Source organism: Copidosoma floridanum, unplaced genomic scaffold, assembly GCF_036245765.1.
Source record: "Copidosoma floridanum isolate Cflo_tuat_1 unplaced genomic scaffold, Cflo_Japanese_pri ptg000030l, whole genome shotgun sequence".
Lineage (NCBI taxonomy): Eukaryota > Metazoa > Arthropoda > Insecta > Hymenoptera > Encyrtidae > Copidosoma > Copidosoma floridanum.
This window is the reverse complement of record NW_028321907.1, coordinates 8,982,375-8,999,532: the sequence shown is the minus strand read 5'-3', so window position 1 is coordinate 8,999,532 and position 17,158 is coordinate 8,982,375. Positions and strand designations below refer to the sequence as shown.

Sequence of the window (17,158 nt, the reverse complement as noted above, 5' to 3'; positions counted from 1 at the left end):
ACGTGAGCTGGGTAGATCTCGCGGAGGAATCGCGGATCCCCGAGTCTCTATACACGGACTTACGTGAGCCGTGTGACTGTGCTATCACAGCTGGTCCACTGAGTCTCTGTAAGGCCGGTAGTTAGTAGACATTGTTGGACGCTAGATGGCGATACTAGGACTAAGACTGGCAGGTATGGGAGGGCCGCTTGACTGGCGTGGCATGGCTGGAGAATACCCTTCAGTCGTAGCTGCTACCTCTTGCGTGACTGCTACCTCGACCACGACTACGTGGACCATAACCAGGCCAGTGACGACTCCCTCCCAAGGAGGACGGGCCATCAGCTCATATTATGAGCATCATAGCACTGTTGTGCAGGGCTTAATAATCCCTGGACTGACGGGTCCCCCGTTCAAAGCGCAGAGCTTGCTACATGCGGAGAGCGCTGCGTGTACTTTGATCCCTCCAGTGCCGTCTAGGAGAAATCCTAACGCGTCTGCTGGAGCGAGTGAAGCCCAGGCTTATGAGAATAAGCCAAGTTCGCCCATTCCAGCACCGCGCCGCTTGGTGGCTGCTGAGAAGCGGAAGGAATGGTCTGGCTCAATGGAGCCGGCCCCAAAGTACAGATGCGAGGAGTCGGACGTGGACGAATTGCAGACGGCTGGGAATCGGAGAGGAGGCAACATGACCTTCTCACCAAGACACAAGTCTCCTGCACCAGTCACGCCCAAAGTGACGTGGAAGGACTTGAAGGATGAGGGAAGGCTGCTTTCGGAAAACGATATGCCCCTAAGCCGTTGCAACCTGCAGGACGAAGACCCCTACGAGGCAAGCGACGAGTCGAGCCGGGTAAAATCACCTCGGGTAAATCGCTCGAGAGTTTACCGGAGAAGTCGGACTTCTAACCTAAGGTGGTGGGCAGACGATCCTATGGGCGGAGACGCTGCGAAGGATTGGCACCACGAGCCCGTTGGGTTAGCCCAGGACGAAGGACGCCGAAGTCGGTCCCCCCAACGGCAATCTCAATACCGGGAACCGAGATATGTCAGTATCTTCCCAAGGAATTCAGCAGACCATCACACTGACAAACAAGGACCGCCAATAAATGCTGGCAACCGTGAGGACCGAAAGCTGCAGAGCGACTCTATAGAGGAGGCCGTCAAAGCTCTGCAGAAATGGGGACTGCGCTATACGGGTGAAGAGCGTACGGAGGACCCAGCGGACTTTTTGGACCGCTTAGAGGACTGTCGGGCTAGCTTGGGCATAAACGACCAAGCTCTCTTGAGAGCCTTACCGTGCGTCCTGCTCAAACGAGCTGCGCGCTGGTTTAGGACCAATAAACAGGGTTTTGTGAACTGGACCGCGTTTTGCGAATCTTTTAAGAGGCAATTCGGCGGGGATTACCAGGAAGAGGACTTGCTCCAGGACTTATATGCCCGGACTCAAGGCAAGGCTGAGAAAATCTCAGTATTTCTCACCAACTTCCGGTACATTGCCTCAAAATTGAAATTCCCCCTGTCAGAGAGAACATTAGCCGATAGGGCTTACCGGAATCTCCTACCAGAGTACAGAAAGGCTATGGCAGACAGGGTTATCTGCAATCTCGAGGACATAGAGAATTATGGACAGTGTTGGGAGAGTCAGAAGGACTTAGATGGACGGTATAGGCCTCCTCCAGGACCAGAAACCATGCACGTTCAAGGTGCCGTGTACTTGAACCCCATGCCAAGGACAAGGATCTTGGGAGTAGCCGAATTGCCAGGACGACTCAAGAGTTTGAATCAAGCTTTTCCAAAAAGCAGAATTCAAACCAACGATTCCAAGCTCAAAGGGCAGGTCCGTTCAGACCCAGACCCGCTCACGGCCAAGTTACTACTCAATCCAAGCGATGAGGACGCCTACGCTCAGCTTGCTGCCATAAGGACACAAGTCCACGTGGAAACTCAAAGACAGACACCTGGACTCATCTCAAAGACGACTAGACCGGACTGGACTAATAAGCCGGCGTGGAGACTAACACCAAGCCCAGTGAAACAATCACCTGCTCAGCCGGCTGGGAATGGATCCAAGAGCTTAGTTCACGGGACCTGCTTTCTCTGTCAGGGAGTAGGACACCGAGCTCCCCAGCGTACGCCGATCCACTGTTTTGCCTGCGGAGAACGGGGTCATTTGGCACGTCACTGTTTAAATAAGATGACTACGCCCCTTGTAAGTTGCCAAAATTGCGACACCCCTGGATGCACTTTCAAAACATGTAGAAACTGCAAGGAACTAAGAGAGAAAATGGATAAGCTCAAGACAGAGATAGCCTTCAGAGATGCCAGACTACCAGGAAACCACCAGGAACTCAGAACAAATGATAGGACAAGATGAGCAGCTGGAGACTAAGACCGGGACCATTCCAAGGATTGGGTGCTGACCAAGGACCAGATGGATGCCATCAAGGAGACGTTACCAGACAACCACAGGACTACCATTCTGGAAAGGACAACGTAAGTACACCTCCACCTATTTATTACTTTCTGAAGGACCGCGTCAGCGAGAGCATGCTGATAGAATCGGCTTTCGAGCAGCCAGAGGTGCTCGAGCCTAGGGGGGGAGGGTTTGTAACGAGGCAAATTGAGCCTCCCGGCTTATGTCGCTCTCGCTGCCGCAACGCGTATGACATCACCGGCAAAGACTTACCTTCCCGGAATTCTTCTTTTGTTTTGGCTCCCGGAAAAGAAGAAGAAGAGGACGATGCGACGACGGGACACAGTAGCAACAGCGGCGAGAAGAATACACGTGAGCGCGCGCACGACTGTTCGGGTCGCGGCGGCGGCCCTCGGGTATGAGAGAGAGGAAGAAGGAAAGTAAGAGTCGAGAGGTACGGGCGGGAGTTGCAAAGGAACGGAGAGTCAGTCTCGAGTCGAGAGCCTTCGCGCGCGGATTAGCCAGATTGTGAGAGAGAGAGAGAGAGAGAGAGAGAGCGAGAGAGAGAGAGAGAAAGTGCGAGAGAAAGTTGTGGCAGATCAAGGGATAGAGAGAGAGAGAAGAGGAAGCTGCTGTGTCCCCGTCGTCGGAGATCATCACCGCGAGGAGAAGACCCAGGACAAGGAGCAGAGCGACTGCAGGACGAGAGAGAGAGAGAGAAGACGAGAAGCAGAGCGGCTACCGGACGAGATAGAGGGAGTAGGACCGCCACCATCAGCTTCACAGACTCACCGGCAGCCCGAGGCCCAGCCGGACGCCATACGCCGTTGTCGCGAGTCAGAGAGCCGAGAGGTAGCGTGTGTTTCCTCCATTCCTTTTGTGCGTCGTGCTAGGGCTCGCGAGCGCCGGTAGACCTCCGGGACTAAGTCTCGGAGTATACAGAGGACAGAGAGAGAGAGAGAGAGAGAGAGAGAGCCAGGTTACGGGAAGTCGCGGGTGCATGCTCGGGAGTGCCGAATCTTGGGGGTGTTCGCGCGTTTTCCGCTCTAGGTGTGCAGAAAGGACGAGAGAGAGAGAGAGAGAGAGAGAGAGAGAGAGAGGACCGGGACTAGGGACTGAGGGGGATAAGGAGCAGGTTAACGAGGGACAGTGATAGTGTGAGAGAGAGAGAGAAAAACAGGGTGAGAAAGGTTGCCAAGGGACGAGAAGAAACGGGCGCGATAGTAGAGAGCAGGTGTGTAGTGGGCGGGGAAAAGGACAGGGACGATAGGTTACGTGTGAGGGTGCGCGTGTGTAGGCGTGCGTGACGTGGCTAGGAGCGTTAGGGCAGCGGCCCCTCCTGGTCTCAGGACCCCGAACGTGCGCTCGCAGTTCGCGCGGCGAGGCGGAACCGCTGTAGCGCCGTCGAGGAGTTGTGTAGAGTCGTGTGGAGAGTGCAATAAACAATTTCCTTACTAGACACGGTAGCATTTCCCAAAATTATTTCCTCTCGGTAGAACGAGAGGAGAAATCCCGTACAAACTCCCCTTTTCAGGAGCAGAATCCAAGAAGACGAGGGACCCGGAGGACGTACGAGACGAGGCAATCCACTTCCTGCGTACCCCCCCCCCCCTTTTTATTTCCAGGTACAAAGGCAGTGTGACACGAGCAGGTGCGTGCATGAGCTTATAGCTGCTCAGTTGTTGGGAGCCAAGCTGCTCAAGTTTGCACGCAAATTTATTTGCAAATGATTAGTTGTTTCGGATAACGCTGTGGCATGTCACGCTAAACGATTCATCAGAGCTATTGCGCTGGTCCGATGCTTTATGTGCGGGACACCTGATGTGTTTAGTTTAATGTTTAATACTAAATTCTTTTTTTTAGCACTAAAACTAACATTTTTTTATGCATGAATAATTGGGATTTTGGGTCACGTTCATAGGTCACTTTTCAAGCTCAAAGATTGTAATTTGAATTTTTTTTATTTAAATACTGTCAAGTGTATCATTTTTTAGGTAGTACAATGATGATAATTGCTAGAAAAAGCGAACGATGGGGCTTTGCTGTTTAATTTTTTTTTTAAACTTTCGTTACGACTCCTTAAACACTTGACTCGAGATAATTTTTGTCAAAATTTTGTTTTTTATTATGAATTATTCATCGACGAAGTTAATAAAATGAAAATTTAATCTGCAAAATTCGTTCAACACCAAAATTGCGGTACGGAAAAGTAGAGACACGGCGAGAGTGCATTATTAAATTAAAAAGCACTCAAATGGAAAACTAAACGAATAAAACACTTGCTCTGAGGATTATTTGACTTAATGTATTTCGTTAAGAGGAGGCTTAAAATATTGTAACCCTAGAGTTAGGTCAAGGATGTAGCGTTGTTTTTTTATGATTAAAAATTTGTTTTCATCACTGTCAGTAAACTGGATACTAACTAAGGGATACAAATTTAACCGATAATGAATAATCAGCCAACTGGTCTCGTAGACCAACAAAAAGGAGATAAGTCCCGAGAATCCATCAACGCAGGATACATCAAACAGCGTGTTCAGTATCGAAATCCGAGGAGCCCTCAGCTGCGTCTTTACTTGCTCGTCACTCCCCTACAGTGGAGCAATCAAAGTGGCAATACTTTGGCTATCCTCCACAGGACAAGCAAAGGGGGTATCACGTGTGCATGCCGTAAACAGTACAGCTAACGGGGACGCCTCAAGTACTAACAGAGTAAAGGGGCTGATTGACGATTGGGGGTGGGGGAGATTCATCTCGAAATGTATGTACATAATAATGGACTATATAAACACCATCTATATTATAGACTACGTGAACTAAACTAGACTAAAACAGCGCAAAGTTACCTGTATGATGTCTAGATATGTATATGTATATACATATATCTAAATAAGTGTATAAATCATAAAAACACGTAATATTGACGCGGGTACGAGAATCATACAAAGTGTGTACAGGCAGGCGTTACCTTGCTCCTGTTGCGGGGCGCAAAGTCCTCCTTACTCGGCTTCCTCCTCTTATCCTTGAGTATCATCCTCGCAGCGGCGAACGCCATGTTTGCGCCTCCTGATTATTTGCTGTTGGTTATGGAACGTACAACTCCCGCACTCGCGAACTAGAGTATCAAGAGAAGCAGCTTCAAGCTGACCCTGGAGGCTCTGACAAACGGCCTTCGCCGCTTCCTACGGGTCCTGTTGACCGTGCAGTGACCGTTCGCCCGGCTCCCAGCCGTATTGCCCGACCGCTCCTGCACTCGGCTCACGCCCGAACTTCCTCCTCCTCCTCCTCCTCCTTCGTGGCCTCTCGACACTCTACCTTCTTTTCTGTCCAACGCGTCCGAGCGGACTTTGAGCTACGCTCGGGACTACGGACCGCGTGTGCGTCGACAAACGTGAAGGCTCCTTTCTTCCCTGAGCGCAGATACGATCGCGTGCTCCTTTGCGTGGAGGCCGTTCGAAGTTCTGGAGCTTTACCTTAGCTACGTCGTCACTCGTGTCTGGGACGACGGCCGGATATTCATGTTTTTCTGGGACTATCTGTGAAGAGAAAAAGGTCTGGTGCTTGGTTTTTTTCGGCTTTTATAATGTCTCTTATCGAGCTGAGGACCTTGTGCTCGTGAGTTGGGGTTTCATGATGTTTCCATTTGTGACTTTTTTCAGTGGGGAAGGGATGATTGGTTTTTTTTTTTTATTTTTAGAAAAAACTTGTTTAAACAATTTTTTGTGGTGAAAAAAAAAAAAAAAAAAAAAAAAAATTAAAATTTTACGGTAGGCAACAAAATGAGCTTCTGAGAGGTTACATTTGTGTTATTGTTACTAAACGGCTTTATTGTAGAGATCTTCCATCAGCAGCTTAGAGCGATGGTAATAAAGTGGTCTGGAATACAAATATCTCGCATAAAATTTAAAGGTTTTGGTGCCAAAGCTTCTTGGCGGTGAAAGTGAATGAGAGTGAGGAAGAAACACGCGGCACCTTGTCATTTAAGAGATAACAAGCTGCAGCTAAATGAGCAAAACTCGCAAGGCAGGGACTCGTTTATGATCTCCTGATGACACTAATTTGCACTCCATGAACTGGAATATTACTTTCCTTTTTCATCCCACTCTCAAGCACTCTCTCCCTCTCTCTTTATTTCTTAAAACAAAAGTCATTTAAAAAAAAAAAACTTAAATAACTAACGATTGGCTAAAGCGTTTCTGATGCTCTTACAGAAATGGCAAGTGCATTAGATTAACCTATTAATAGACAATTATAAGTATGCTTTGAATCACGATTTATAAAATTCTTGAAAAATAGACGGTACTTCGAGATTAAAAAGAAAAAAAAATCATTCACCCGAAAATCTTTTTACTGTCACAATTAAGATAAGTCTGTTGTTGATATTTTTTGCCTTTTATTTGTAAAGAATAAAAACAAAAATCAATGTCATGTACTACATCAAACTTGAAGCCACCTCAACTGTTTGACAGTATCCGCAAAAAAGTTTTGAAAACTTGTTTTTCACACCTAAAAACTCTGAACTCGTGGAACTTTGGATTCTCCTCTGCTCCGTTCTCGAGTACAGAAGACTGTAGAACACAAGAAAAATATACGAGCAGAACCTGTCACTGCAACACTTCCTCCCCTATGTTTCTTAATTGAGTTTCAGCAGCCAACGCTTTCCCCAAAGTAAGATTCACACCCACCCTACAAGAACAAGCCTTAAGATTGCACTTTGAGAGAACGGGTCTTCTATCTACGCTTGAATTTCGGAAGAAAGTGATAGAGGGAGTGCTGGTGACCCCGCCCAGTTTTACACTACGCGAGCTGTGGAAGCACTAACGACCGTTGCTCTTCGTACGTACGATAAGACTCCTAGTTTCATGGCACAAGTAATGGTCAAAATAAAATTTTTATTTATTTTTTACTACCAGATGGCTTGGTGGGCGTGTTAACGATTTTTTGTTCGAAGAAACTTGGGGGTCTTAATCAAACAGTTTCAAATTGTTAATGAAAAATTGACTGACTATACCATAGAAGTAGGATACGTATATACTTAGTTATTTTTTAATGATTTTGGCTCAACCAGTAATGACTGTTTGTAACAACGCACCGGGAAGCGAAGAAAAATATTCTTTGTGTTAATTTTCATTTCAAATAACTGAAAAATGTCTTGTTGCTGTTCATTAGACATGGCACCAAATTTGATCGTGTACGCAATTTATCGTATACTAAAACAAAATAGTTTTGCCTATATCCATACAGACCTCACATAAACGAGACTATTTTTTTTCGAATTAGTTGCAAGTCGATTACCGATAAAGAAAAAGGCTTGAATACGAGCTGGCTGGTATCCAAGGCGACTATTGGAGAGAAATCTGATTACGAAATCGTGGGATCTCGGCTTGGCATCTTCTTGTCATTTTTTCGCGACTATCTCATCATCATTCAATTGCTGAAAATTATTTTTTCTACCCAACTAGTGCTGATTGTTAAATGGTCATCAGATTCGTGGTGACGATGACGTAATTAAACATCCTTGATGTAGTTATATTTTTTTATAAATCACAAATAATCGAGACATTTTGACCTAGTGTTTAACAAACGTCAAAACCCCATTATCCAGTATCAGATTAAAGAAAATTCCATTCTATATTTTTCGTGGAAAATGAAAAAATTTGAATACCTCAGACTACCGGTGTTTTTTCATTCTCAGGCACGGGCGTTTGCTCGACCGGTCGATATGCTAATCTACTGCCCCGTTCTCCTGTACGCCGTGCTACAGCAGCTTTCATCAAGCCGGACGATTTACCCGATGAAAGCAGTCCAGTGCGAGTTTGGGGATAATAATCTGGGTATTGTTCGGCCGGGAGGTGGGTACCTTTTTCTGCTAAATAAATTGTTCCATAGGTTACTGAAATACTCGACATTTGAAGATAAAGTTAAGTCAGCCTCACGCACAACTATGTGAATCGACCGAGGATTTTTTACGAAACTCAATATGTAATTTTCCCTAACGTGGTCACTGTTTGGGACACAATTTTTCGTGATCAAACAATCATTGAAATTTTCTAGTTAAAAAGGTCCTACTGCCGATGACTGAAGATTATTATATTACCAAGTCGCTCGAGCCGTTATGAATACAAGAGCGGAAATTCCTCTGAGGCTGAGATACAATATTGGATTACGAGCTCAGTATTTTTTTGGGAGAGCAGAATATAATCAAACCTTTATTCCTCGCTATTTTTCTTCTTGTATTGAATCCCAATATTTTTCTCTTAAGTAAGGACATATCATTTGTGGCGTTTTGCTTTACTTGTTTCTTTTACACTCGTCCGTGGTAAAGCGAGGTGCACGTAGTTTATTATGAACTTCACTGAAGCAGGTCCACTTCGTTAAAACTGTAAATGCACTCCAAAAGTTTAGATGATACCGTTGGTGAATTATCGTTACCGTAAATCTCATTACAATAGCACCAACTTTTTCAAACTCCCACGAGCTCGTTGTAACTTTCTTCCTAGCTCGTTAAAATGACTGAAAATCGAATATGAATTTTCCAATAGTTCAACTTAACTTTGAAGGAATTTTTCATCACCCAACTGGTTCGATAAACACTGCTTTCCCCGCCATCAAAACGCATCCCACACCGAATTAAAAATACGATTGCAAAATGAGAGTAGGTACTAATGTCCACACAAAAAGTTTCATGTTTTGAAACACTTAAAAAATGTAATACCTACGTATAAAACCGACTAGTTATTTTAGGTAAGCTCCTAAGTGTAGCAGCTACATTAGTATGGGAATATAAACTGCGCGATGTCAACCGATGTGAAAATCGATCGCGCGTTACGCGGTCATAAAGATTCCTTTCTTCCTCCCCATCTTCGACCAAGTTCGCTCTGTTTGCATAGTCACCCTTGTTTACAACTTTGAGCCATGTTCCGTACGGTAGTCGTTAGTACAATTTTTTTATTAGATTTGTTCAGTTAGTCAATGTCAGTCCGTACTCATTCCCAGGCTTTCAATGACGTAATATTTGAAGAATAAATTATTGTTGTGTGGAAAACCAAACTTTGGTGACACGTATTATCACTGCCAAATACACATGACATTATAACAGCAGAATCTCTTTGTAAATAGTGTACACAAAAAAGTACGATATAATCTAGTACAAAGGATCTTATATTTTAATTTTTCAAAGTTTTAGAAATTAAATGACAGCAAAGTAAAATACAATGTTAAATGTCGAAACGTAAATATACAAGACTACAACTTTTGTTAAAGGGCATCAGTATTTATAAATCAATATAAATCAAAAAATACTCGGTTACTAAACTTGAGTGGTAAAAGTTTTTACTAGAGTAAAAAAACATTTCAAAACACTTGCTGATCACGCTCGTAAACTATCTGATGCATCATGATGTACGTAATTTTTAAACCAGTAGAAGAATCAATTTTTGGTCAGACTTGTGCACTTAAAACTATCAAACGTATCTATCCACAGCTTCATGAAGAATTTCAAGTAGTCAAGCGATAAAAATGGTAAATACAGTATTGAAAAAATTGTCATTCACGTCAAAGAAAATAACATTAATTCAAGAGTCCATGTATTTATAATTAAAAAAAACTTTGGTAATCATCTCCATAGTCACATTTTCAAACCTATAATCTGATAATTAACCTTTTCCTTATCAACGTCATATGGTGTAAGTAAATAATATTTAAATCAGTAGTACAACCAATATTTAGTCAGACAAGTAAAATGTAAGCTATTAATGTATCAATGAACGAAATTCTTTAATTACTAGCTATACATTTAAATTAGACTCATACATATTCCAATGTTTTTTAAGGTTCTTAACCGATCAAAGAATGACTTTATACAGAGACAATCTTAGTTTACATAATATATTTACTAGCTAACGTATGCAAAAATTGAAAAAAAATTAGACTTTAAAAAATTAGAAATGCCATGATCTACAAAATTTTTACTAGTAGTAAGATCTACATGTGATCAGACAAGCCTAATCCAGTGCGTCTTAGACGTAAAGCTCGCACTGAAAGTCACAATTGCGAAAATTTTTCACACCATGCTTGCCAAGTGAATCACCGCTAGTACGGTCCAAAAGGTAAGTCCAAAGTCTTTTTTTGCACAAAGAAGTAACTAAATCGCGGTCGTCAAAATGACGAGAATTCTATCACGCACTTGCTTCTAAAAGCTGTACCCATACGCGTTGTACGCGCAGGTTCTTTGCAAAATAAAGCCAGTAGGCTAGCGATATTGACCTCGCGTGTGCCCCTTATGGGTTAACGGCCTCCAGTCACGCTCGTGGATGTGATATAGATGAGCATTCAATGAGAGCGTCCCCCTATTCCACTCGTTCTCTTTTTCTGTACGTTTGCCTGAGAGTGGATTTTTACTGTTCTTCCGCGTGTACTTTTTTAATGCTTGGCTTGAACGATAAGCTGGCAAGGCATTTGAGTCTTTTGCTACAGTGTTTTAGTGTTTTTTAAAATATTTTTTTCTCAGTTTTCACTCTTCACCCTTGAAACACGTTGTACGTATGTATGCACGTGCACACCAATACGCGCAGCAAACATTAGCTACGTTATTCTTTTTATCCGCTCTCGAATCTATTACGATAGACTCTGCAGCTCTTTTACAAAGAAAACAAGAGAGGCAGTGTAACTTTTTATTCTTTTGTGAAAGCTGGAGATTTTACTTTGTCGTTGACATATAAGTCACGTTAAAGGTTTTCTGGTTTTTTCCCCTAGATTAATGAGTATGGGATGAAAAACTTTACACTAATTGGGTAAGCGAAGGGTTACTAAACAAAAGACTTTTTTAGTGTCTGTTCCTCAGCGATGGAAATGCGATCCCAGTGGTTTCATGTCAGGGACGGAAAGTTTGTTTAGGGTTGGGTTTCATGAAAGTATAAGTTGTATCGGAAGCCTGTAAGTGTTTAAAAAATTTTTTGATACAAATTAAAAACAACTGTTGGAATTCCGTTTCTGTTAATTCACATAAAAGTGACGCTTCTATAGATGTATACATATTCCATAGAAAAACGAGAAAATTTTCATCACGAATTGGGAATTTTATATCAATTAATTTCAGAAGTAATTTTGATATTTCAGTACTTTTTTAGAAGATCAATTAAAAATAAACGATGAATGGGTGAAACAAAAATATCATTACAATCATGGAATGTTAATACCAGATTGTTATCGTGTTTTGAGTAAATTTTTTTAATAAATCACAAACCAGTGGCAACAGAAGTATGATTTCCAAAATATTATTTTATTTCAGACTAGAGCTATATTTTTTTGCCCAACATATGATACTTATAGCTTTTCCACTGAAATTATATAATATGGTTCACTACAAAAATAACACTTATTTTAAATCAGTAGCTTATTCAACTTATTTTTTTAAATGTAATTTTGCATTGCACATCGTTTGTTCAAGGATAAAAAATTGTAATATCTAGATGCACTTAATCAACTTTTACTACTAGTTAAAATTGTTATAAATTACAGTATTTGAGCAAATGATAAATTTTAAATATAAATATTTATGAAAAATCCCTCACGTACTCGTACTAATGCACGTCTGACTCAATATTACTTTTACCACTGATTTTCACATTTGTGTAGGATACTCTTTTACGAGAGCAATTATTTTCGTAAATGTATAAAAAATAACAAAATTTATTTGGAGCACTTTAGCCATAATGGCTTATACAACTTTTTATCAGTAGTATAAGTAGTATTTGGTCAGACCAGCAATCTTTAAACTATTAAAGCTTCTCAATGTTTTTGTAGCAGTCTGACGACAACAAAATGTAAACCACAATGATTAAAGTCAACTAGAAGTATACGTAACAGAAAATAATTCTGATTAAAAATCTATAATATACTGATGAATTAAAACAACTCCATTATCTAATGTGAGCAGTCATATATGACATGCATATTGAAACAAATACGAATAAGGAATTCTAAAGTGATGCAATAAATATTATGTCAAATAAAAATTTTTAATCATTAGTAATATCAATCATTTATCAGACAGACGTAATCGACATGAGATGCGTAGGTAGACAACATATGTTTTCAGACGATTAAACGTTAAATGTAGTAAATGATGAAACCTGCATTTTTTCTGTTTTTGAGTACAAATAGATGAAAAAGAAGATCTCTTAAATTGAAAATAAAGGTTACAACAAGCAAAGGTGCGAAAAACTCAGTAATCAGTAGTAAAAATCAATATACGGTCAGACCATCATTTTTCCACGACTCCTGACACCAAGCACATGTTTAAGTGACCAAACGATCTCCATCCATCTACATCCTTTCCGAATAAATCACTCATGCCACTCAGTGGACCAATAAATCCAACGATCGATAAATCAAAAGCATCACAACAAGCGAGAATTTTGTCTCGCAATGAACCATCGTGAATAACGAAAACAAACACGCACTCACCATAACAGAGACATTGAGGAATGTGGCTGGTGCGAAATCGTCAGGTGCGTGAAGTGTATTAACGTGTAAGTGAGAGACGGATGTAGTGCAGCGCAGCCAAGTCCATTAAAGGATCAAGCAGAGTTCGGCTGGTCACCACACGAGAACGCGTCGACGAGCGAATAATATTATCACTTCGGCGAGCACTCGCTAACGCGTGCACAGAGACAGACTACGTGGAGAGCTGCGAATGGATGGGAAAGTCCCTCAATGAGGAAACAGGATTGCCTAACTGCCGTAAAATTAGGCTATTAAGCTACTCCGATGGTGCTCCCGTCGACGCCATAATCGACCCCACCTCTAAGCTATTTGCCATTTTCTTTGACTAGTATGAATGGGACATTTATGTTGCGTGCAGTAAAGCTTTTCACCTTTTCTTAAATGTTTGGAAGGATGAGGCTTAGAAGATTGCTGCCAAATAACCTGAGTTGATTTTTACGAGGTACTGCCTAAAATTCACGGGAAGTGCGTAAGTCTATAATGATCGAGCTAGATATCGACGATTACGTATCGACGCTTAGTGTATGCGTGTACGAGCAATGTAAAAGCTTTATGTTTTCGTAATTTTCAGAGCTTGCATTCATTTTGTTCGATGAATGTATTGCACACAAGCACCATATGCAGTCAAAGACGATGAATTGGTCGTACAATGGAGCTTGGAAACCGATACTTGCACGAGCTTTTGCCTCAACCATTTTATTAATCGAATTCCGAGGTTTGAATGAGATTTCTGACCACCAACGCTGTGGGTCCGATGTTAGCTCGATTTTATTAACCTACGGACTCGTTTAATGGTTTTTACCTTTTTTAAATGTTATGGTAGTGAAGACGCCTCAGAAATTTGTTTAATTTTAAATGTTACAAGAAAAATATGCGTTTGCAAAGAGGGGTACACACGTATGGCTCTTTAATATGGAAGGATGAGAAGTGTAATGAAATACGCGTGTCCTCAGATCTGATTGCTTTCCTAGCACGGTGGTTTGAGATTCAGAAATCTAATAGTATCCGAAAGAGGAAATTCTCTCATCAAAAATTCAAAAATCCAACTTCAGCTATTACCTAAAAAAAAGTTTCAAAATAATATTACTGGGTAAAATCATAATGGAGATTTTTTTTTTTTCACTTTGCCACAAAAAAATCGGAGTTTCACAAATCACTGGCTTTATATATGTTTTGACTTATAATTTTTATAACACATTAGTAATAGTAGATGGTGACGCACATTTCATTCCTCAAGTACAATTATGTCAAGTCCCAACAACACACACACACACCCAAAATCCCAACGAAAAAATTCCAAAATGCGTTTCACTTCGAGCGTCCCAACGCAATCACCGCTATCTGTCTACCACGGAGTAAATCCATCCCGCACAAAAAATTAACTTCGTTCTCTTCAAAATCAGATCTGTCCTACGTCACGCGTTATTTCGCTTTGCTGCGCTTTTTTCCCTTCGCACAGCCATTTCAATTTCGCAGCGAGCTGCAAAGCAAAAAAACGCATACCCTGACTTATAGAGCCCATCTGCCGGCCTCGGATCGTAAATACCAACAGAAAAAATCTCTACTTGTTTACTATGATGTAAAAACAAGCAAAAAATTTGAAAAAGAAAAAAAAAAAAAAAAAAAACTTTATTTCTCCAAACTAACACCGTCCGACTATCTACGAATAGGATTTGGCACCCCGCTAGCACACATCACTTTGCGTACTCCAATCACAGAGAGCTCAATAAGTACAGAGTCCCAGCAGTGGGTCGTTCGTACACCACCCACATGGAGTCTTGCTCAGGTTCACGTCCTACTTACGGATACCGAACTAGAACGGCGCCAGGGCTCTGGCGGCATGCACCCACACATTCGCATACGGCTCATGCGATGTACTCATATACGGGCTGTAACGCCACTACCCAGTGGAACGTTTGGTCCCTTGCATGTGTGCGATGTACATGAACAAGTTCGTAAATATTCGAGAGGGGGAGGGGCGAGATGCACGTTGTTTACACTTGTCTAGCGATAAGTCGATACTACGTGGGTGCGTCTTTTTAGCGCGTGTATACCAAGTTGGGTGGGCTCTTGTGGAGGCTTCAGAATGTGCTTGAGAGGGTTTTTCTTTTTAATGAGTCACGTGAGTGCATTAATATAAAAGAGAACCGAAGACCAGAGATTGGTACCTGTTATTTGTAACCACTACCCAAACCAGCTAAAGCAGATTGCGAGAAAGTTCATTACGTAACTTAAAAATACATTATTTTATTAACACTGTGAATCTCAGTATATTTTTCTTCACTTATAAAATGAATCATTAATGTCAAAAATTCTTTTATAAAGAGTCAAATGGATGTACGATATTAAAAACTGCTTCAATCTTTACTGACAGCCACCTGGTAGAAGTAAACTATTTTAGAAAAATTGATGGTTCAGAGTCATTCGTAAATCAACAATGTAATAACATCTTAAAAGCTTATTACCACCATTGGCTGTAGAGCTGTTATACAATGTTAATATCAACATGCTATACATTTATGTATTAAAAATGTCTTATCCAACCTGTCTGTTACTACTTATCTTTATAAGGAGAAATTTACCAGTACTTATATATCATCTACATCTGTTTTTACCAGAAGATAATTAAACTGTCTTTTACTACACTTCCCTAACAAGACAAAAAGTTTGTCTTACTAAAACTGCCTGTTACTACTTAATACTGCATTGAAATAAGTATGTCTTACCAAAAGTGTCTGCTACTTCTTGTTCTTAAAAAAAATTAATCTGTTTCTAATTCTTTTCGGAAGAACAAACTTTGTCTTGCTCAAACTATCTATTACCACTCAAGAACACGCGAGCATAGTAAGCTACATTATTTCTTTTCCAAGCAAATTATTTTGGACGAGCACTAACGGACATGGATTAATGGAGTGCGTTAAAATACTCTCATGATATTTATGAAATGCTCTTCCAGAATCTTAAGTTTAAGTCACAGTTTGTCCCCTATTTAAGACTGTACTCTCGTGCATTCAATCTATACGGACACATATCTACTTGCAAGGAGGTCACTCACGGAGCAATTGTCACATGGTTGTTATTAGCAAGTGCACTGAACGTGAAAATGCTGGTAACGAGGTGCACAGCTTACGGGTCACGGATTACGAAGAAGAAATAATTCTTGCTCTCCTCTTTAAGCTCCACAGAGCCCGAGCTGGTGATAAGAGGATGTAGTTTGATCGGACGTTAGTGCGTACTTCGTTTTTACGAAATTGATGGGAGATCGGATTTTGTTTTATCTTGTTTTCAATACAGTTCGGCGAGCGAGTTTGCGGTGTGATGGTACGGGGAGATATTTTCGGCTGCTTGAGCAAAGATATTGAAGAGCGATGTAGGTTCGAGTTTGTTTTGCTTCCATGGTCATTCGACACGGTTTGTTGATTCCAAGTATCCAAAAATAGGGTGCTTGTGACGCTTGATAAATACATTTGGAGGGTAAGTTTACCACCTGAGGAAGATGATAATGATGGATTTTATTTTTCTCCATTTAATTCTAATATAAAAGGCAACATTAATCTGAATGTAAATTTTTTTTTTTTTTAATGTCTTCAGTATACTTTTAAGAATATCAATGCTAACAGCAGAGTATCAAGCTAAGTTTATATCATAATGACGGCTTGTGTGGCAGTGAAAATGTAAAGCGATCGAGAGACAAGTGCCCAGAAACAGGGAACGACGACCCTCGAAAGGCAGAAGGCGTATACATATAATTCTTCGAGGGTCTACAAGTAAATTTGAACTCCTGCCAACCCACAACTGGCCCTCTTTCCTCCCTTTTGATTTTTCAACAGTCTCTCTTCCCTATCGGGGCCGAAATTGCGGGAAAGTCGAAGAAAGGAGAGCGTCGAACAATGGGAGGAGAAAAAACACAAGGGATCCAAAGAGAAAAGTTATCTCAGAGGAGCGAAGCACAAGCATCTCGAGAGATCAGAGGCAGAGGAGATACTGATGAGGAGATACTGCGTGGATAGAGCTTGCGGTTGGTGAGCGATGAGTTGCCGCAAGTATTGGTAGATTATCGGGCGAATGCTAAGCGAGTATAGTTACGAAACGGTAGATGAGGGTATGACGGACAGCGAAGGAGAGGGAGGTTATTCGGACGAGGGAAGAGGGCTCGAGTTTATCTCACTCCTCGGACTGGCAGCTGGGGTAGAAATTTGGGACTCGAGTTGGAAAACGCCCTTTGTCCCGACTTTCAGGCTCTATATCTGCCGCTCATCT

At 41.6% G+C, this 17,158-nt stretch overlaps 1 protein-coding gene across 3 annotated transcripts in view; it reads right to left on the bottom strand.

Moving 5' to 3' along the window:
* Positions 1 to 17,158, bottom strand: part of LOC106639863 (neo-calmodulin) — a 110,533-nt gene that overhangs the window by 56,043 nt on the left and 37,332 nt on the right. For 2 of the 3 annotated variants that reach the window (XM_089596274.1, XM_089596275.1), the window contains exon 1: positions 5,361 to 5,614. The exons of the other annotated variant lie outside the window; for it this stretch is intronic. In XM_089596274.1, coding sequence (XP_089452400.1) covers positions 5,361 to 5,447 — 87 coding nt within the window. In that variant the 5' untranslated portion in view covers positions 5,448 to 5,614. Of the gene's footprint in view, positions 1 to 5,360; positions 5,615 to 17,158 lie in introns of those variants that run through there. 3 annotated transcript variants of the gene reach the window in all.